The sequence below is a fragment of the Chrysemys picta genome, chromosome 2 (genome assembly GCF_011386835.1).
Source record: "Chrysemys picta bellii isolate R12L10 chromosome 2, ASM1138683v2, whole genome shotgun sequence".
Lineage (NCBI taxonomy): Eukaryota > Metazoa > Chordata > Testudines > Emydidae > Chrysemys > Chrysemys picta.
The window spans coordinates 209,875,904-209,895,556 of NC_088792.1; the positions used below are offsets into that span (position 1 = coordinate 209,875,904).

General features: G+C 41.6%; 1 protein-coding gene across 1 annotated transcript in view; it reads right to left on the reverse strand.

Annotated features, from left to right (window-relative positions):
- Window positions 1-458: 458 nt before the first annotated feature.
- The window catches only part of ABHD3 (abhydrolase domain containing 3, phospholipase), a 32,228-nt gene continuing 13,033 nt past the window's right edge, over window positions 459-19,653 (reverse strand). Inside the window, exons 6-9 of the mRNA XM_005309483.5 lie at window positions 14,780-14,953; window positions 12,094-12,142; window positions 11,842-12,007; window positions 459-774 (exon numbers count right to left, since the gene is read on the reverse strand). Coding sequence (XP_005309540.1) covers window positions 596-774; window positions 11,842-12,007; window positions 12,094-12,142; window positions 14,780-14,953 — 568 coding nt within the window. The 3' untranslated portion in view covers window positions 459-595. The remainder of the gene's footprint in view (window positions 775-11,841; window positions 12,008-12,093; window positions 12,143-14,779; window positions 14,954-19,653) is intronic.

Sequence of the window (19,653 nt, forward strand, 5' to 3'; positions counted from 1 at the left end):
ATCTGAATATTTTCAAAGAGTAAAACAGCAAATGAAATTATCAGTCTAATAGTGCTGCAGTCCATGCTTAAACCTAAAGATTACTTTGATGAATCAGTCCTGTTTTATGTTCCTTCTATTTTCATATTTAAATATTTTTCTCATCAATGCCCTTAGAAATGGATCAACTTGTAACATGCTTTAAAATATAATAAACGTAATTTTGAGAGTTAGTTACTAAAACTGTTATATTACAAGTCATCTTAATTGAGTCTCCTAAAAATGAACTGTCTTAAATTAAACCCCTGAGGAATTATAACCTGTTGGCTTAATGGTTTTGGTTAAGTGCAATTTGATATATTTAGAGTGCTGTTTTATTTAAGGTCATTCTTGATAAGGCATATTAAAAAACTACAAAAGTGCCAACGTAATATTTATTTCTTGCTACAAAATTTTAGGCAAAAGGTATTTTTTGCACATAGTAATGGATTTCATCCAATGGCTGGCTTGTTTGCTGTATACACAGTAATTAAAATTTGTGCATTAGGCTGAGCTTCTCTTGTCAGATCATGCCACTGTGCTGAAACAATGGTCTGGACAAGATGCCTCAGAAGAGCTACATGCTGCAGATTTGGTTTTCATGCTCAAACACAGCCTGCACAAACTGCTTGAAGACTCTGTCCATGTAAGTACACTTCCTTGGCCACATTCCTTCTAGAAAACCAATGTGGCCTCCACAAGAAGTAAGAACCAAAGCAACATTTGGATTTTGTTTGGCAGTTTCTATGGGTATAGCTGAAAAGAAAAGAAAAGTATAGTAAGTCCCCCATCTCATTATTTATCTCTAGCAAATACCATGCATCCTAATCATACAACAGAAATACAGAAAAGGGCACTGCAGGATTGGGATCTTAAGATGTCAAAAGATATCTCACTTTGAATCATTAACTCACATCATTTGTGCAAATTTCTAGATGATGCACTGATTGATCCTCTTCTCACTCACACTGATGTAAATTAAGTGTAACTCCATTGAAGTCAATGCAGATTTACAATGGTGTAAAAACAGTGTAAGTGAGAGGAGAATCAGGTCCATAGCTTTACATATGTGCTTCAATATTTGGCAACAGATAATTGACAATGAATAGTCCTGTTCTTGTTAGATTAGGTATGAACCCTGCAGTCATTTTAACATTTTGTATTTAATATATTTCTGTAAATAGTTTTGTAAAATTTGTTTACTTTAGGAATTGAGTTCAATGCTTATCACAGTGAAAGGCCAACAGCTATAGAGAGTGAGATGTTCAATGTGCTTATACAGCTACGTCAATGCTCAGCATCAGTACAGGGTTATTAACATCATCATTATTATGTATTATATGTATTCCAGTAGAACCTAAAGGCCCCAACCAAGATTTGGGCCCCAGCCAAGATTTGGGTTCCATTGTACTTTGATCTCAGTGAGAGTTAGGTGCCTAAATACCTTTGAGGATCTGAGCCCTAGCAAGAGACAGTGCCTGCACAAAAGAGCTTACAGTGTAGACGGGCAAAGAGTGGGAAGGGAAAGAGGCACAAAAGAGTGACTTCCCCAAGGTCACACACCAGGTTAGTGGCCCTCTCTAGGTTGGAGACTGCTAGTAAATGAGTTACTCAGAATTAGATCAGCTGTCTAAAATTAGACTGTAAACTGTGCAATGATTTGGGCATATGCATACATAGAGATTACAATGAATAATTTTGTCTTTTGATTTCAGTGAATTCAGATGGCCAAAAGTATTCAGGGGTGAATGGCTAGTACATTGTTCCACTGGGTAACCGATAGCAGAACCCTTGATAAAAGAAAAATAAAGGTAAATTAAAATCAGATTAACAATATAGAAAGCACATGTATTCACAAAATGACAGATCAATGCAACTGTCTAACTATTCTCATACGGAATAACTATCTGACATGACATCATGTTACTGCAGCTTAATGGAATTGTTCATGCTCGGGGTGTAGTGATTAGTTATTTAAAGGAGCTGCCATTGAAAAATGAGTAACTGAGATTTAATGTGTGTTAAATGTATTGATTTTTTACATAGCAAAAGGCCCTGATATACACTAAGGCAGGGGTCGGCAACCTTTCAGAAGTGGTGTGCCGAGTCTTCATTTAATCACTCTAATTTAAGGGTTCGGTGGCCAGTAATACCTCTTTCTATAAGTGTATAATATATAACTAAACTATTGTTGTATGTAAAGTAAATAAGGTTTTTAAAATATTTAAGAAGTTTCATTTAAAATTAAATTAAAATGCAGAGCCCCCCGGACCGGTGGCCAGGACCCGGGCAGTGTGAGTACCACTGAAAATCAGTTTGCATGCCGCCTTTGGCACGCGTGCCATAGGTTGCCTACCCCTGCAGTAAGGGCAGAAGCCTTGTAAAACTGCAGTTTTCAAATATGCTTTTTTGCAGGAATGGAAAAAATAAAACTACAAAAAATTGTGATTAGGTTCTACAAAAAAATTGCATTATATTTTGACAGAAATAAACAAACAGGTCTTCTGCCAGACAGAGCATGTCTCTTCACCTATCCCTGTCTCTGATATAATTAAGCATTGTAAAACAATGGAAGCCCCATTTGCATGTAGAGCTAACAGGAAAAATAGGTTGATTGGGGGATGTGAAACCAATTGGGTGCGGAGCACACTGGAGAACAAGCAATGGGGAGAAGAGTCTTATCTGGGGATGCACTTCAAAAGGGACATGTCAAAGATTTACTGGACTACATGGGGAAGGAAAAAGGCCCCCTTTCCGATCCTTCACTGAGGGAGCAAAAAAGACATCGCTTTTCACATTCATGAAAATTGGATCCTGGCCATGTGGACTAGTGATGCTGTGAGGTTGCTTTAGGTGAGAAATTGCTTTAGACAAAAAGAACAGGAGTACTTGTGGCACCTTAGAGACTAACAAATTTATTTCAGCATAAGCTTTCGTGGGCTACAGCTCACTTCTTCGGATGCATAGAATGGAACACACAGACAGAAGATATTTATACATACAGAGAACATGAAAAGGTGGAAGTATGCATACCAACTGTAAGAGGCCAATCAATTGAGATGAGCGATCAGCAGCAGAAGAAAAAAAAACGTTGAAGTGATAATCGAGATGACCCATAGAAGGTGTGAGGAGAACTTAACATGGGGAAAAAGATTCAATTAGTGTAATGACCAAACCATTCCCAGTCTGTGTTCCATTCTATGCATCAGAAGAAGTGAGCTGTAGCCCACGAAAGCTTATGCTGAAATAAATTTGTTAGGCCTGGTCTACACTATCACTTTAATTTGGATTTAGCAGCATTAAATCGAATTAACCCTGCACCCGTCCACACAACGAAGCCATTTATTTCGAAATAAAGGGCTCTTAAAATCGATTTCTGTACTCCACCCTGACGAGCGGAGTAGCGCCAAAATCAATATTGTCATTTCGAATTAGAGTTAGTGTGGCCGCAATTCGATGGTATTGGCCTCCGGGAGCTATCCCACAGTGCACCATTGTGACCGCTCTGGACAGCAATCTGAACTCAGATGCACTGGCCAGGTAGACAGGAAATGCCCCGCGAACATTTGAATTTTATTTCCTCTTTGCCCAGCGTGGAGAGCACAGGTGACCACAGATAGCTCATCAGCAGAGGTAACCATGCAGGCCGATAATCAAAAAAGACCACCAGCATGGACCGTACGGGAGGTACTGGATCTGATCGCTATATGGGGAGAGGATTCAGTGCTAGCAGAACTTCGTTCGAAAAGATGAAATGCCAAAACTTTTGAAAAAATCTCCAAGGGCATGATGGAGAGAGGCCACAATAGGGACTTGGATCAGTGCCGCGTGAAAGTCAAGGAGCTCAGACAAGCCTATCAAAAAACAAAGGAGGCAAACGGTCGCTCCGGGTCAGAGCCACGGACATGCCGCTTCTACGCCGAGCTGCATGCAGTTCTAGGGGGGGCCGCCACCACTACCCCACCTCTGACCGTGGATTCCGAGGCGGGGATAATCTCATCAGCTACACCTGAGGATTCTGCGGACGAGGAAGGGGAGGAGGAGGAGGACGACAAGCTTGCAGAGAGCACCCAGCACTCCATTCTCTCCAACAGCCAGGATCTTTTTCTCAGCCTGACTGAAGTACCCTCCCAAGCCAGTATCCAAGACCATGACCCCATGGAAGGGACCTCAGGTGAGTTTACCTTTTAAAATATAAAACTTGTTTTAAAAGCAAGCGTTTTTTAATGATTACTGTGCCCTGAGGACTTGGGATGCATTCGCGGCCAGTACAGCTACTGGAAAAGTCTGTTAACGTGTCTGGGGATGGAGTGGAAATCTTCTAGGGACATCTCCATGAAGCTCTCCTGGAGGTACTCCAAAAGCCTTGCCACAAGGTTTCTGGGCAGTGCAGCCTTATTCCATCCTCCATGGTAGGACACTTGACCACGCCATGCTTGCAGCAAGTAATCTGGTATCATTGCATGACAAAGCCTGGCAGCGTATGGTCCCGGTGTTTGCTGGCATTCAAGCAACAGCCGTTCTTTATCTCGCTGTGTAATCCTCAGGAGAGTGATATCGCTCATGGTAACCTGGTTGAAATACAGGAATTTAATTAAGGGGACAGAGGTGGCCATTCCTACTGGGCTGTTTGCCTGTGGCTGAAAAGAAATCCCTTCCCTGCAGTTAGCCAAGCGCGGGGGGGGTGGGGGGGGGAGAATTGGCCCAGAGCTTTTCGCGTTTGGCTAGCAGGTATCTTCCCTGATACCAGCCACGCGGTGGGAGGAGGGGTAAAGTGATCATCACAGAGAATTCATGGCGGGGTGGGGGGTGTTAGTTTGGTTCCTGCAGGGATCTTCCCTGATACCAGCCACGCGGTGGGGGGAGGGATAAAGCGATCATCCAGAGAATTGGATGGGGGGGCGTTAGTTTGTTTTCTGCTGCTGAAGGTTAACAGGAAAACCGCAGCACTCAATGGGCTTTGCTTGGTATGTGGGAAAGGAGGGCGCAGAAGCCGAAAGACAATGGCTTACCATGGCCGCATGCAAGCCGAATTCTGTTGCCCGGACCTGCGTCTGTGATCTCTAGCAGCAAAGCCACAGGCACTCAATATTAAAGAGGCAAAATGCGACCTTGTACTGAAATCACATGTGCTATGTAATGTGAATAGTGTTGGTCACCGTGAAAGAGTATAAGCATTGTTCTGCAAAATGTATCTTTTTAAAAAATTCTCTCCTTTTTTCCCCTCCCTCCAGCAGCTGCAAATTTTTCAAGCCTCCCTCCTTCGTCCTGAAGGCTATCTCAGATAAGGCGTCAGAAAAAGAAGACATGAGACAAGATGTTCGCAGAAATCATGGAATCCACCCGCAGTGAAAGAGCTCATCTGAATGAGTGGAAGGACATGGTTTCAAAGTATAGGAAAGAAGCCAGTGAATGTGAGGAGAGGAGAGGAGAGACGCTCGAGATGAGAGGTGGCGGCAGGAAGATCAGAGGAGGCAGGATGCAAGGCTGGGGCTGCTGCGTGAGCAAACAGACATGCTCCGGCATCTGGTGGAGCTTCAGGAACGGCAGCAGGAGCACAGAGTGCCGCTACAGCCCCTGTATAACCCCCGTCCCCCGCCCCACCATGTTCCATAGCCTCCTCACCCAGACGTGTAAGAACGCAGGGAGAGAGGCTCCGTACACCCTCCCATTCCACCCTAGTGGAAAGCCCAAGCAAAAGGCTGTCATTTTTTTAACCTTTTTTTAGTGGCCTTTTCCTTCCCGCCAATCCTCCTCCCAAACCCCACCAGGGTTCTCTCCCTCTTTTTATAATCAATTAATAAAGAATAAATGATTTTTAAATGATAGTGACTTTATTTCCTTTGAAAGCAAGCTGGGGGAAGGGGGAGGGTGGGTTCCTTACAGAGAATGAGTCAATAAAGGGGGCGGGTTTTCATGAAGGAGAAACAAACAGAAATTTCACCCTGTAGCCTGGCCAGTCATGAAACTGGTTTTCAAAGCTTCTCTGATGCGCAGCGCTTCCTGGTGTGCTCTTCTAATCACCCTGGTGTCTGGCTGCACGTAATCAGCAGCCAGGCGATTTGCCTCATGGGGATATTGGTTTGGCTGAGGTCTGAGCGAGTCAGTAACGATCGCCAGCAACCTTTTAAATGGCCAAATGCACATTCTACCACCATTCTGCACTTGCTCAGCCCGTAGTTGAACAGCTCCTGACTCCTGTCCAGGCTGCCTGTGTATGGCTTCATGAGCCATGGCATTAAGGTGTAGGCTGGGTCCCCAAGAATAACTATTGGCATTTCAACATCCCCAACTGTTGTTTTCTGGTCCGGGAAGTAAGTCCCTTGCTGCAGCCATTTAAACAGATTAGTGTTCCTGAAGACGCGAGCGTCATGAACCCTTCCCGGCCAGCCCACGTTGATGTTGGTGAAACGTCCCTTGTGATCCACAAGTGCTTGCAGCACCATTGAAAAGTACCCCTTGCGGTTTATGTACTGGGTACCCTGGTGCTCCGGTGCCAAGATAGGGATATGGGTTCCATCTATCGCCCCATCACAGTTAGGGAATCCCATTGCAGCAAAGCCATCCACTATGACCTGCACATTTCCCAGAGTCACTACCTTTCATAGCAGCACCTCAGTGATTGCTTTGGCTACTTGCATCACAGCAGCCCCCACAGTAGATTTGCCCACTCCAAATTCATTCCCAACTGACCGGTAGCTGTCTGGCGTTGCAAGCTTCCACAGGGCTATCGCCACTCGCTTCTCAACTGTGAGGGCTGCTCTCATCTTGGTATTCTGGCGCTTCAGGGCAGGGGACAGCAAGTCACAAAGTTCCATGAAAGTGCCCTTACGCATGCGAAAGTTTCGCAGCCACTGCAAATCGTCCCACACCTGCAACACTATGTGGTCCCACCAGTCTGTGCTTGTTTCCCGGGCCCAGAATTGGCGTTCCATGGATAGAACCTGCCCCATTAACAACATGATCTCCAAAGCACCGGGGCCCATGGTTTGAGAGAATTCTGTGTCCATGTCCGTGTCCTCATCACGCTTGTCGCTGTGCTGCTGTTGCCGCCTCCTCCTCGCCTCGTTTTTCTGGTCCTGGCTCAGCATAAACTGCACGAGAACGCGTGAGGTGTTTACAATGTTCATGACTGCTGTCTTGAGCTGAACGGGCTCCATGCTTGCCGTGGTATGGAGTCTGCAGTTTTCACTCAGGAAAAAAGGCGTGAAATGGTTGTCTGCCGTTGCTTTCATGGAGGGAGGGGTGAGGCTGTACCCAGAACCACCTGCGACAATGTTTTTTGCCCCATCAGGCACTGGGATCTCAACCTAGAATTCCAATGGGCGGGGGAGACTGCGGGAACTATGGGATAGCTATGGGATAACTACCCACAGTACAACGCTCCGGAAATCGACGCTAGCCCCGGTACATGGACGCACACCGCCGAATTAATGTGCTTAGTGTGGCTGTATACATTCGACTTTATACAATCTGTTTCCAAAATTCGAATTATATAAATTCGGATTAATCCCATAGTATAGACATACCCTTAGTCTCTAAGGTGCCACAAGTACTCCCGTTCTTTTTGCAGATACAGACTAACACGGCTGCTACTTTGAAACCTGCTTTAGACAAGGATTTTAGCCGGTTAGAGTTAACTTTGGACTCTAAGAAACATGTATCCCTTTTGTTTTACATGTAACTTGTTGTCCTTGCTCACTATGTCTTACATCTTAGTCTTTGTAAATAAACATATTTGTTTCACTACAAGTAGATTCCAGTGCTGTGTTTTTGTAAGGGACCTTATCCTGAGTTGTGTCAGTCAACCAGAGACAATGTATTTCTGGGAGTGTCCAATGACAGGGGATGGATACTACAGAGTGGGACGCTGGCAGAGGGAGGGACGTGGGAGATGGTGTCCCTCTGTCACTAGCCTGCACAAGAGAGGGTGAGGTCTGTGGAGACCTGGAAGTCAATGCTTGTCTGTTGCCCGAGGCTGTTGGTTTCAAGGGGCTGAGCTACAGCAGGCATCAGGCAAGATAGCTTCACACTAAGGACAGTTGTGGTGAGGTGCCTCACAACCCTGAGTACCACTGGGGAGCATCACAGTGCTACCTTTGTTCGAAAGCTATTCTATTCTTTATGTCTGCCATCTCTGACAAATTAAATAAACAAAACAAACCACACACCCCAAAGCACAGAGCAGCATGAATTTTGCTAATTGTCTACTCTCATGTTTTCCATCCCCTTCTTTTGACTCATTTCTCTATTGTCTATCCATGAATCCCTTACTCCCATTTTCTGACTCTTACCCCCTCCCTAATCTTTTTAACCTCTCTTTTTTTCTTTGGTCTCTCCTGACTGGTTTATTCCATTGAATTGTCTGCAAAAAGGGATGCAGAGTGAAACTTAACAATGATGTCGTGTTGTAAGTTTAAACCCAAAAATACCAGAGTGAAGAGAGAAAGATAGTTTAGTAAAATTTACACTGTGGTTTGAAAAGGGCACAGATATTAATGGAGTGGAATTGTAAGGACATGCTGACAGGGCACTAAACTGCAAGGTCAAAGTCTCAGATGTGGGATAGCACTCTCTCTACCAGCACCTGGCAGACCATTAGAATGAGGAAATTTAAGTCACACTGCATAATATGCCACCGAAAGGCAGCGATCAAAGAAAATGATAATTCAACTAGAGAGTCAAACATGACACTATGATGACTGGCACTACTAGTCTGTTTTATTTTGTTTTGTTTTTGGACAGATGAAGATTTTTTGGGCAATTCAAAATAAAAGCTGAAATTGGCTATATCATGCCTTTCCTCATACAATGGATTGTCTGGATTACTCTGGGTGAGAAAAATGGCTTGGGGTTAAAAATACTTGATGCAAATGACACTTGCTTTTATTAGTTATATACTCAGAGAACAGTCAAGATTTGTATGTATTATTGTAATTTCATACAGCTGTATCAGCCATGCCTGCACTAGGTACTTTAAACTGAAACTGCCATCACTGAGGCATGCCTGGAAATAAGAGATACAGTTTCTTCATGTTGGGTCAAGATCCCTGTGTACATTTTTCTGATTATGGATCAAGTCCATGATGTCTTCCACCATTATGTTTATAAGTGCAAAAGATATCAAAAACTGCATTTACAGATGATGTAAGAGCAAATGGCTGTGCAATTAAAGGAAACAGATGCAGTGTCTGCATTTCTTATGGTCAATCAGCCTTGAACAACTGAAAATGGGGATGAAACCTTCTAAATTGTAATTAGAATGTTAAGTGACACAGACTCATGTCTGGTGGATTTGCACCTCATCTAGCAGACAGGTGTAGCCAGCTTCATACAGGGAGTTGTCTGGATACAAGAGCAATCCTGGAGTAGCTCTTCTTAGAGAATGCTCTCTGCTAGGCTGAGGTTGTGTTTCCGAGTGGCAGCATTCTAAGTTTGATCCTGTCTGGAACTGTGGAGTTCTAATTTTCTGCTACTAATGGGGAGCTGAAGCATACATGAAAGGTTAAGAGGAAACCACAGATTTACTGGAAGAAGTGTGAGGAGGCATGCAAAAGTAGCCAATTCCTGAAATCAGTGAAAGCCTGGAGTCCTCCTGATCAGAGTCGTTCCCAGCTCAGCACGGGTCCCCACAGTCTGGTAGGGGATTAAGCCTCAGAGAGGGAAAAGGGGTAAATAGTTTTTTTATCTCTGCCTTGAAAAACTTCTGCTATCCAATACATCAGTGGTCTCCAAACTTTTTTGAAGCAAAAAAAAAAAAAAGCACTCCTCCTGCCACGCCCCCCCAAGGATCCTCTTGTGCGCACCCCACTTTGGAGACCACTGCAATACATCATCACTTTGTAGTAGTCAAGTAAGTTACAGCTAAGATACTAAATTCATCAAAATGAGTGGCTGAACAGATTCCTCGCCAGTGGTTTTTAATAATATTTCTCTATTTTCTATGCTGTATGAAACATTACCAACCTTTGACAGTAGGAGGAGCAAGGACCAAACAAATGCCTGAACATCCAAGAACTTTACTTAATGGAGAAATGCAGGTTAAAATCAGATTTTAAGGGGAAACAGAATCAGTACAAAAAATTTTAATGTTCTACAGTATCTTTTGGTTCTATACAATACCCCCACACCAGGATATGTTTAAGTCTTTATTATTGTTTGTTTAGCACCAACAATGGGTGCAAGACTGCATGATGTGTAAAAAAACCAATCCTTGTGCAGCCCACAGTTCAGTGTGCATTGTGTCCCTCTTCGTGCCAGATTCATAGAGGATATGAACCTGCTACAACTGTAGTTTTGTGTTTTAATTCTGGGGGTCCTGGGTTCAGTTCCAAGATGACTCTTGAGCCTGAGACCTCGTCTTTAACTGAAGTGGGAGGAGGAAGGAGGTGGTATAGCCCTCACTAGAGGCCTTTGGAAACATTATGCTGGCAGGAACCAGGAGAAGTAATAAATGGATCATACTACACCAGGGGCACGGGGAAAAAATGATCTCAGTGGTGGTTCCCCCAATACCCATATAACAAATGTAGCCTATGCTTCAAACCACACAGCCCCACAATCAATAGGCAGTGCATGGGTTTCAGGTCTATGGTCACACCCAGATACTCCCAATCAAGAGTGGTGTTTTGCTTGCCAAAAGTGGTAGCTGCCTGGTCTCCACTTCTTTACACTACCAGTACAGGAGTTCTAAGAGGGTCAAAAGAGGTCTCTCCTTCCTGAGTGTACCTGTACTGAAGCAGCCATAGCTGATTTGAAACAACTTGCATCCTACTTAACATTAAATTTGTGTAACTTTTAACATATTCATGACACACATATAATCTCCCTTCAGTTTCTTTAAACTTCGGTTCAGTACTCTAATCTATTTGCATGCTCTCCGTGGTGTCCTAGATTTTCTGATGAAGATCCAGATCAATTTACAATGGCAACAGCAAGTTTCCCTGCATCAAATCAACATTTTGTACTTCCAGATGTCAGCGGTCCACTGCAGAAGATTATGTCATTAATTAGCTCTTAGCCCTGGCTAGTTTCTCTTTTACAACTTTACTTTTATTCACTGTCATATCACTCCGCGGAAAATATAGCCATCATGCAGACCACAGGACCAAAGAAATCTTTAACCATGTTGTTAACTGACTTAAGAGGGTCAACAGTAAAAGCCTGATTGCTCTATCTGGTGATCAGGATGAACTATTTTAAAAAATCTATTGTGTTTTTACAGTTTAACTGTTATTAGCTGACATTGCTGCCTGTTGGGCAGCTTCATCCTTCAATCAGATTTCTACTAATATTGATATGGGACTTCCTGTATAAGACCACATCATCTGTGTCCCTTCTGCTGTTCTGGACCAACAACAAAGCCATGTCAGCACTTTGGCCCAGGTACCATCTGAGATTGAAGGATTCTGAACTTCCTTCCTATCTTTAATCATCAAAGGGAACCAAATGATTTTTGCATTAGGCATTGGACTTTTATGTCACAGAGGTCATTGCCAGGGATTGCTATGGAGGAGTTCAAGTACCCTGAAACATGAGCAAATCACAATATGACGTGTTTTATAGGAGCTGGCTTACAAGAATGCTGATCAACAGAAGAACTAAGGATTTTTCACCTTGTATTAGTTAGGCCTCTCCAATAACTTCAAAGTTTATCAGAGTGGAAAATGGGAACTAAAAATATCAGTATTGATGTACAGTAGTACTTAAATACATCTCATTCAAATATAGCCTGTTCTTAGATCTATGCAGTTTTCAATCTTACTGATTGCATACATACATACATACAGGTATAGAGAAAAACATAAAAAAGCCTCAACTTACCATGACCTGGTGAAAAAACATCATCCAGAGAATTTAGACATAACACTGGAATTCCTATTGACTTCAGCTTGCGACATGGACTAGCATCTACATAGTAATCATCAAGTGTACGGTAGCCAAACATGACTGAGGTGAATTGCTTATCAAACTCCCTAATGGTTTTAGCCTGAAGTAGAGAATTCAAATCAGGAACAACATCAGTATTTGGAAACCAAACCATGAAATCAAAAAAGAAAAGATTTATCCATATACCTTCATGACAAGATTCAGATCAAATAATTTCTCTAACGTTTGTCGATGTCTGGAAAAAAATGAGGGGAGGGGAAGAAAAAATGATTTTACAGATGTAGAAGTTGTCTGTCTTACAAATACATACTCAGAAATAAATATCATCATAGAGTAAGAACACATTTGTTTTATTTCTCAGACTTATAAATCCATCTGTCCAGGACACTAAGCAATGTGCACTTACTTACAAATACAACCAGAAACTAGGGCTGTCAATTAATCGCAGTTAACTCACGCAATTAACTAAAAAAAAGTAATCGCGATTAAAAAAATTAATTGCGATTAATCGCAGTTTTAATCGCACTGTTAAATAATAGAATACCAATTGAAATTTATTAAATATTTTGGATGTTTTTCTACATTTTCAAATATTTGATTTCAACACAGAATACAAAGTGTATAGTGCTCACTTTATATTATTTGTATTACAAATATTTGCACTGTAAAAATTATAAACAAAAGAAATAATATTTTTCAATTCATCTCATACAAGTACTGTAGTGCAATCTTTTTATCAGGAAAGTGCAACTTACAACTGTAGATTTTTTGTTACATAACTGCACTCAAAAACAAAATGTAAAACTTCAGAGCCTACTCAAGTCCACTCAGTCCGACTTCTTGTTCAGCCAATCACTAAGAAAAACAAGTTTGTTTACATTTATGGGAGATAATGCTGCCCGCTTCTTATTTATGTCACCAGAAAATGAGAACAGGTGTTCGCATGGCACCCCAGCATTGCTATGTATTTACATGCCAGGTATATTAAACATTCGTATACCCCTTCATGCTTTGGTCACCATTCCAGAGGACATGCTTCCATGCTGATGATGCTCGTTAAAAAAATAATGCATTAACTGAATTTGTGACTGAACTCCTTGGGGGAGAATTGTATGTCTCCTGTTCTGTTTTACCTGCATTCTGCCATATATTTCGTGTTATGGCAATCTCAGATGATGACCCAGTCCATGTTGTTCATTTTAAGAACACTTTCACTGCAGTTTTGACAAAACACAAAGAAGGTACCTATGTGAGATTTCTAAAAGGAGCTACAGCACTCAACCCAAGGTTTCAGAATCTGAAGTGCCTTTCAAAATCTGAAAGGGAAGAGGTATAGAGCATGTTTTCAGAAGTCTTAAAAGAGCAACAGTCCAATGTGGAAACTACAGAACTTGAACAATCAAAAAAGAAAATCAGCATTCTTGGTGGCATCCAGGGCCGTAGCAACAAAGAACGTGGCCCCCTCCGAACGGTGGCCCCCTCCGAACGGTGGCCCCCTCCGAACATATGTCCGGGCGGGGACCCTTACAATGCAGAAACTGGAATGCGGTATTTATTTTGCCACTTTTAGGGGCCCCCTTCCTTGCGGGGCCCCCTCCGGTCGGAGGGTACGGGAGGGCGCTCGCTATGCATCTGGTGGCATCTGACTCAGATGATGAAAATGAACATGCATCAGTCTGCACTGCTTTGGATTGTTATCGAGCAGAGCCCATCATCAGCATGGAAGCATGTCCTCTGGAACAGTAGGTAAAGCATGAAGGCACTTAAATATCTTGTGACGCCGGCTACGACAGTGCCATGCAAACACCAGTTCTCACTTTCAGGTGACATTGTAAACAAGAAGCGGGCAGCATTAGCTCCTACAAATGTAAACAAAATTGTTTGAGCAATTGGCTGAACAAGAAGTAGGACTGAGTTAACTTGTAGGCTCTAAAGTTTTACATTGTTTTATTTTTGAGTGCAGTTATTTTTTGTACATAACTCTACATTTGTAAGTTCAATTTTCATAATAAAAGGATTGCACTATAGTACTTGGATTAGGTGAATTGAAAAATACTATTTTTTTTACAGTGGAAATATTTGTAATAAAAAATAAATATAAAGTGAGAACTATACACTTTGTATTCTGTGTTCTAACTGAAATCAATATATTTGAAAATGTAGAAAACATCCAAAATATTTAAATAAATGGTAGTCTATTATTGTTTAACAGAGCGATTAATCACAATTATTTTTTTAATCGCACGATTAATCTCGATTAATTTTTTTAATCACTTGACAGCCCTACCAGAAACATGGATGAAATCTGCATTAGTCATTAGAAAGCTGACAAGGATAAAAAGGAGAACTTTGATTTTAGGAACAAAAAAATCATTTCTTTAAGACTACGTGTGAGCAACCCTTTCCCCTCCTTTTTGTTTTCAGAGTTGATTTTTTTTAACAAATTCATATCTATGTAGCTATCAAGATAAATGTGTTAATGTTGGTTAGTTTATAAAGAAAATCAAATTGGTGCCATCCATCCAAATCATGAGTAACCTTACGATAATCAATGTGTGCATGAGGTGAAATTCAGTCCCGTAAAAAGGGCCAGCACAAAGCCTACACACCATTTTAAGTCCCACTTCAGATTTATTTTGAAGACTGCAATGGTACATAAGCTAGCTCTCTGTACAAGAGTGAATTCCACCCATGAAGAAAATCTTTCAAGCAAGGAGACATTTCCATTTCAGAATTTCCTGAGATTACACAAACAAAGGAAAGCATTGTGTGAAATGCAGTAATAGCATTCCTTTTCCAGGAGGCCATATATCTGGCTTATATTCTATACTAACATCTTCAACCTTTCTAAATATTTCAGAAGGTGACTCACCTACTAATAGAGGACTGTAAACAAGTAGTCAAGTAGTAGTTAAAGAGAAGCCAATTTAGTGGTTTCTCCAATGATTCTGCAGACTCAAAAACATTCCAACCCGCCGAGAAAATTGCAGCTGCCATCAAAGGGGTTTCTCGGCCAGTTTGGCCCAGGTAATTTAAAAGAAGCATGCTACAAAGAAGAATAAAAATAAAACAAATCAAATTGTCAGATCACTCATTTAAATATAATCACATGTATAACAATCTGCCAACTTTAAGCCTATTCTATTGTAAATGGGTTCTTGCACCACCCTCATCACCATGGTATCTGCCTTCCAATAGTGCCTTAAGTGATGTTACTAACATCTGTTACGTGTTTCATTTTCTCTCTCATCCTGTCCCCAGGACGAGGGTATGCAGAGTTGTGTTTTGTTTTTTGTTTTTTTGGGGGGGGAAGGTATTTTTAATACGTACACACTGCTAATTGTTTACATTAGAAAAGGCAAGGTCAATTCAGTGTGCCTTGCTCTTGGAACAGAAAGCTTTGCTCTTGGAGCAGAAAGTGCTAGGTCTTACAATATTTCATTTTTCTTAAAACTCTTGAAAACTGCAATCTACCCAGTGAGACATGTGTGGGCTGATGACAGTATTTGGGAATTTTAGCCTCCACCATTGCATCACACTTGGGAGCATATATGGTGGGCACAGCTCTTGAATATAAAGGAGATGATGAGTTATTTAAAATTAGGAAAAAATATAGCCCAGACCCCCGACCTAATTAAAGTCTTGCCTTCCTGACTACTGCTACTTAAAGTCTCCATTGCTGCTGTATGCCTGAGATGAAGGAGAGCTCACAGAATCCTGCCACTCCAGATGCAGAAAGATTAAAAATAAATCAGGAGGATGGGTAGGATAGTACAGGAGAAAAACAGAAGATGGCCTGAAAGCTAGAAGGTCAAAAGTTTCACATTCCTTTGCTGTCTAAGGGCAGGTTGTGGCCCATCCTGCCTGCTTTCACAGGGGACTATTGGAGTATAAGGCATCCCCTTCCTCCCCTGCACCAGCTAGTGATGGGTACCAGTGCAGAAGAGAGAACAGTCTCCAGAGGCTGGTACATCCCAACCCTACACATGTTGGCAGGGAGCAAACAGGAAAGACTGAGGAACAAGCAACATGCTGGCACAGCTGTACTGTCCGGCATACCAGGGGATGTAAGCTGTGACTGGGATAAAGCTGATACAGGGTTTGTATCCCCACATCCTTGAAGCAGTGGGACACTGGGAGGCAACACAGCTACATGCTGCCCCATACACAGAGCTTATGAAAAATCCACAATTGATTTCTAAGCCAGTAAAAATGTTGATGTGGTAGAACAAGCCACAAATGGAAGCTGGACAATATATGTGGTGAGAAAGATATTGAGAAGCTTCATGCTACAGAAGCAGTGCCCCTTCCAAAACAGTACAGACCGAAAGGCAAAGAGAAGTGTACTTTAATTTAAATGTACATCACAGGGAAGTAAAGTCAATGTTTTATTTCCTTCTTAATCAGCCAAAATTAAGTTTCTTCTAGCCCTGCAATCTTCTTATGAAATATTGTGGGTCGTGTTGCATTTTTAAAAATGTCTGTCAGGATTCTACTTGTATTTTGTTTTTGATTTAGAAAGTTTTTGAAATTATTGAAGAAATAATTTAAAAAGTACTTTAAGATGAGGATTTTGAATAGTTGCATCTTATAAGGTCCTGATACTGCAAAGACCTACGTATGTGCTTAGCTTTAAGCAGATAAGTAGTCCCATTCACTACAAAGATGCTTAAGTTTAAGCATGTGAGTAATCCCAATGTAGTCAATTTGGGACTACTCAGTTGCTTAAAATTAATCATGTGCATAAATCTTTGCAAGATCAGAGCCTAAAGGAGAAGGTAACAAGACAAAATAGAGCATGAATCTATTATATGATTCAAACATAAAAGACACAATGAAAACCAGTTAAGATTACTAAGGAACAATGGCAAACTTAAAACCACAACAACCCCAGGGAATGCAGAGTAAATCCATATACATACATTCATCACCGTCTCACATATGCAAACCAACAGACAGTCACAAACACAGATTGGTGGTTCCCCTTCCAAATCGAACCTATTCAACCACAATCAACCAGGTTACACCCACCCACCTCGATTCTGCCATTTGCGATAATCTATGGGGAAAAAGTGTATGTTTCCTACATATGCAACAAGACAAATCCAATACACATGCAAATGACACATTCCCAAACAAACTTCAGTGGTACAATGAAATTATGCATAGCAAAATATTGATAGTTCACCATTCTAATTAGGGTGACCAGACATCAAATGTGAAAAATCGGGATAGGGGTTGGGGGTAATAGGAGCCTATATAAGAAAAAGACCCAAAAATCGGGACTGTCTCTATAAAATCGGGTCATCTGGTCACCCTAATTCTAATACTAAAAGCAAACAACTGGTTAAGGTGTCTAAAGGGGAACAGTGCCGGATTAAAAATCCAGAATTGGAAGGAAGTAAAGATTAGTCCCACAGGCACACCGAAGCAGGTAAATCCATTCCACAGAATTATTCATTATGCAACCAAATAAGCTACACTATGAAATGGGGAGTGCAGAAAAATCTCAGTCCTAGTTTTTTGTGATATTTCTTATTTTGTATTTATAACAATAACAACAAAAACCCTGCAATGGTCCAAATCTTGGTTCCATTGAAGGCAATAGCAAAACCCAATTGGATCAAGATTTGGGCCAATGGGGTTTAAAAGCTTCAAAGTTACTTATTTACCTCATTATCAATAACTGTGTCCACTGAACAAATCTGTAATTATCCAATAACTTGCAAAGGTCAGTATGGCTTAGTAGGTAAATGCCAGTACAGAGAGCCACATTGTACCCATCCTCAGCACAACCCATAAGAAAGGAACAGAGGGAGTAGGAATTTCAGCCTTGAACTCACAGAATTCCCAATGAAAATTTCCCCTCCCTGGAACTCCTTAATAAAGAGACTCTCTGGGTGTTTCCCTTCCTACCTTGCAGCACAATTTTCCAGGAAGTTGTGCTGGCACTGCACATTGTCCATTCTAACAGTGCTGTACTTCCCTTCTCTGGATAGGGGCCAGCACTGAGTGAGTGTTAATAATACTGCTTTTAGCAGCATTAACTCACTGGTTTTGTTTATTACTTCCTGCTTCTGAATCATACATCTCTGAAGCCCACCCTTCCTCTAACAAACCCTAACTATAAAGACAGGTTTCAGAGTAGCAGCCGTGTTAGTCTGTATCCGCAAAAAGAACAGGAGTACTTGTGGCACCTTAGAGACTAACAAATTTATTAGAGCATAAGCTTTCGTGGACTACAGCCACGAATGCTTATGCTGTAATAAATTTTTTAGTCTCTAAGGTGCCACAAGTACTCCTGTTCTTTCTCCTAACTATAAAGTGAGAAGCCCTGCTAGCGTGGAGTTAACTCCTAGGGCTTCCACAGACTGCTAGGCAGGGAAAGGAACATAATACATTGGCTCCACTTCCTCTATTTTTTGGCTCTATTTTATTTTTTATCTGCTTTCCTTCGTCCTTTAGAGCAAATGGAAGTAGAGTTGCTGTAATGAGGAAGTTTGGGACATTTTAATAAGTGCCTATGTACTCTGCAACAAGATGGACCAAAATTCTGCAACCAGCTTCTGGGGCACACTCAGGGCTTGTCTACATTACCCTCAGGATCCACGCACACCGATCGATCCAGCGGGGTTTGATTTATCGCGTCTAGTGAAGATGCGATAAATTGACTGCCGAGCACTCTCCCATCGACTCCGGTACTCCACCGGAGAAAGAGGCGCAGGTGGAGTTGACGGGGGAGCGCAGCAATTGACTCACTGCAGTGAAGACACCGCGGTGAGTAGATCTAAGTACGTCAATTTCAGCTACGTTATTCACGTAGACCAGGCCTCAGAGAAAATAGGCAGTACTTTACAACAAACTTTTAAACAGAGGCTTTATTTAATTAGATCTGATGCTGAAGAATGAAATCAGCATGGGAGCCCCACTGTTATTTATTTTAATATCACCTTCAGTTTATTTTACATTTCCTCACACTTTCAGTTTTTCTACAGACCAATGCGTAACTGTATGGTGGCAGTTGTCAAGGAGAAGCCGGAGTTTTGACAGCTCAGTACTTTTGGCATCTGGGGAGGTGCAGTTCCACTGGGGGGAGGGATAGCTCAGTGGTTTGAGCATTGGCCTGCTAAACCCAGGGTTGTGAGTTCAATCCTTGAGGGGGCCACTTAAGGATCTGGGGCAAAATCAGTACTTGGTCCTGCTAGTGAAGGCAGAGGGCTGGACTCGATGACTTTTCAAGGTCCCTTCCAGTTCTAGGAGATAGGATATCTCCATTAATTTAATTTGGAATTGTGCAATAAGCACATTGGGCCTGATCCACAAACCATTGAAGTAAGCAGAAAGATTTCCTTTGATTTCAATGGGCTTTGGATCAGGCCTACTAGTTGGATGTTTATGCTAAAATGATCAGCAGTGAAATAGTTAATAATAAGAGACTTGTATTGTCCTGTTTAGGTTTCATAATTAATAATCCAGTGTGATGAATGAACACTTCACACCTCTCAGAGCTACTGTTTCAGGCTGTCTGCAAACACAGAAAGATATCATTAAATTGGTTATATTCAATTCACATTTTAAAGATTTTCAGTGCAATCATGGGCTTGTCTAGACAAATATAAAATATATTTGTAAAGGTGCTAGTTAACATGCTAGCACATTTGAAAATCATAGTGTAGACAGGTCAAATCATTGTTAACATCTTAGCTAGTCAAAGTGAACTTGAGGCTTCCCTTTATCTATACTAGC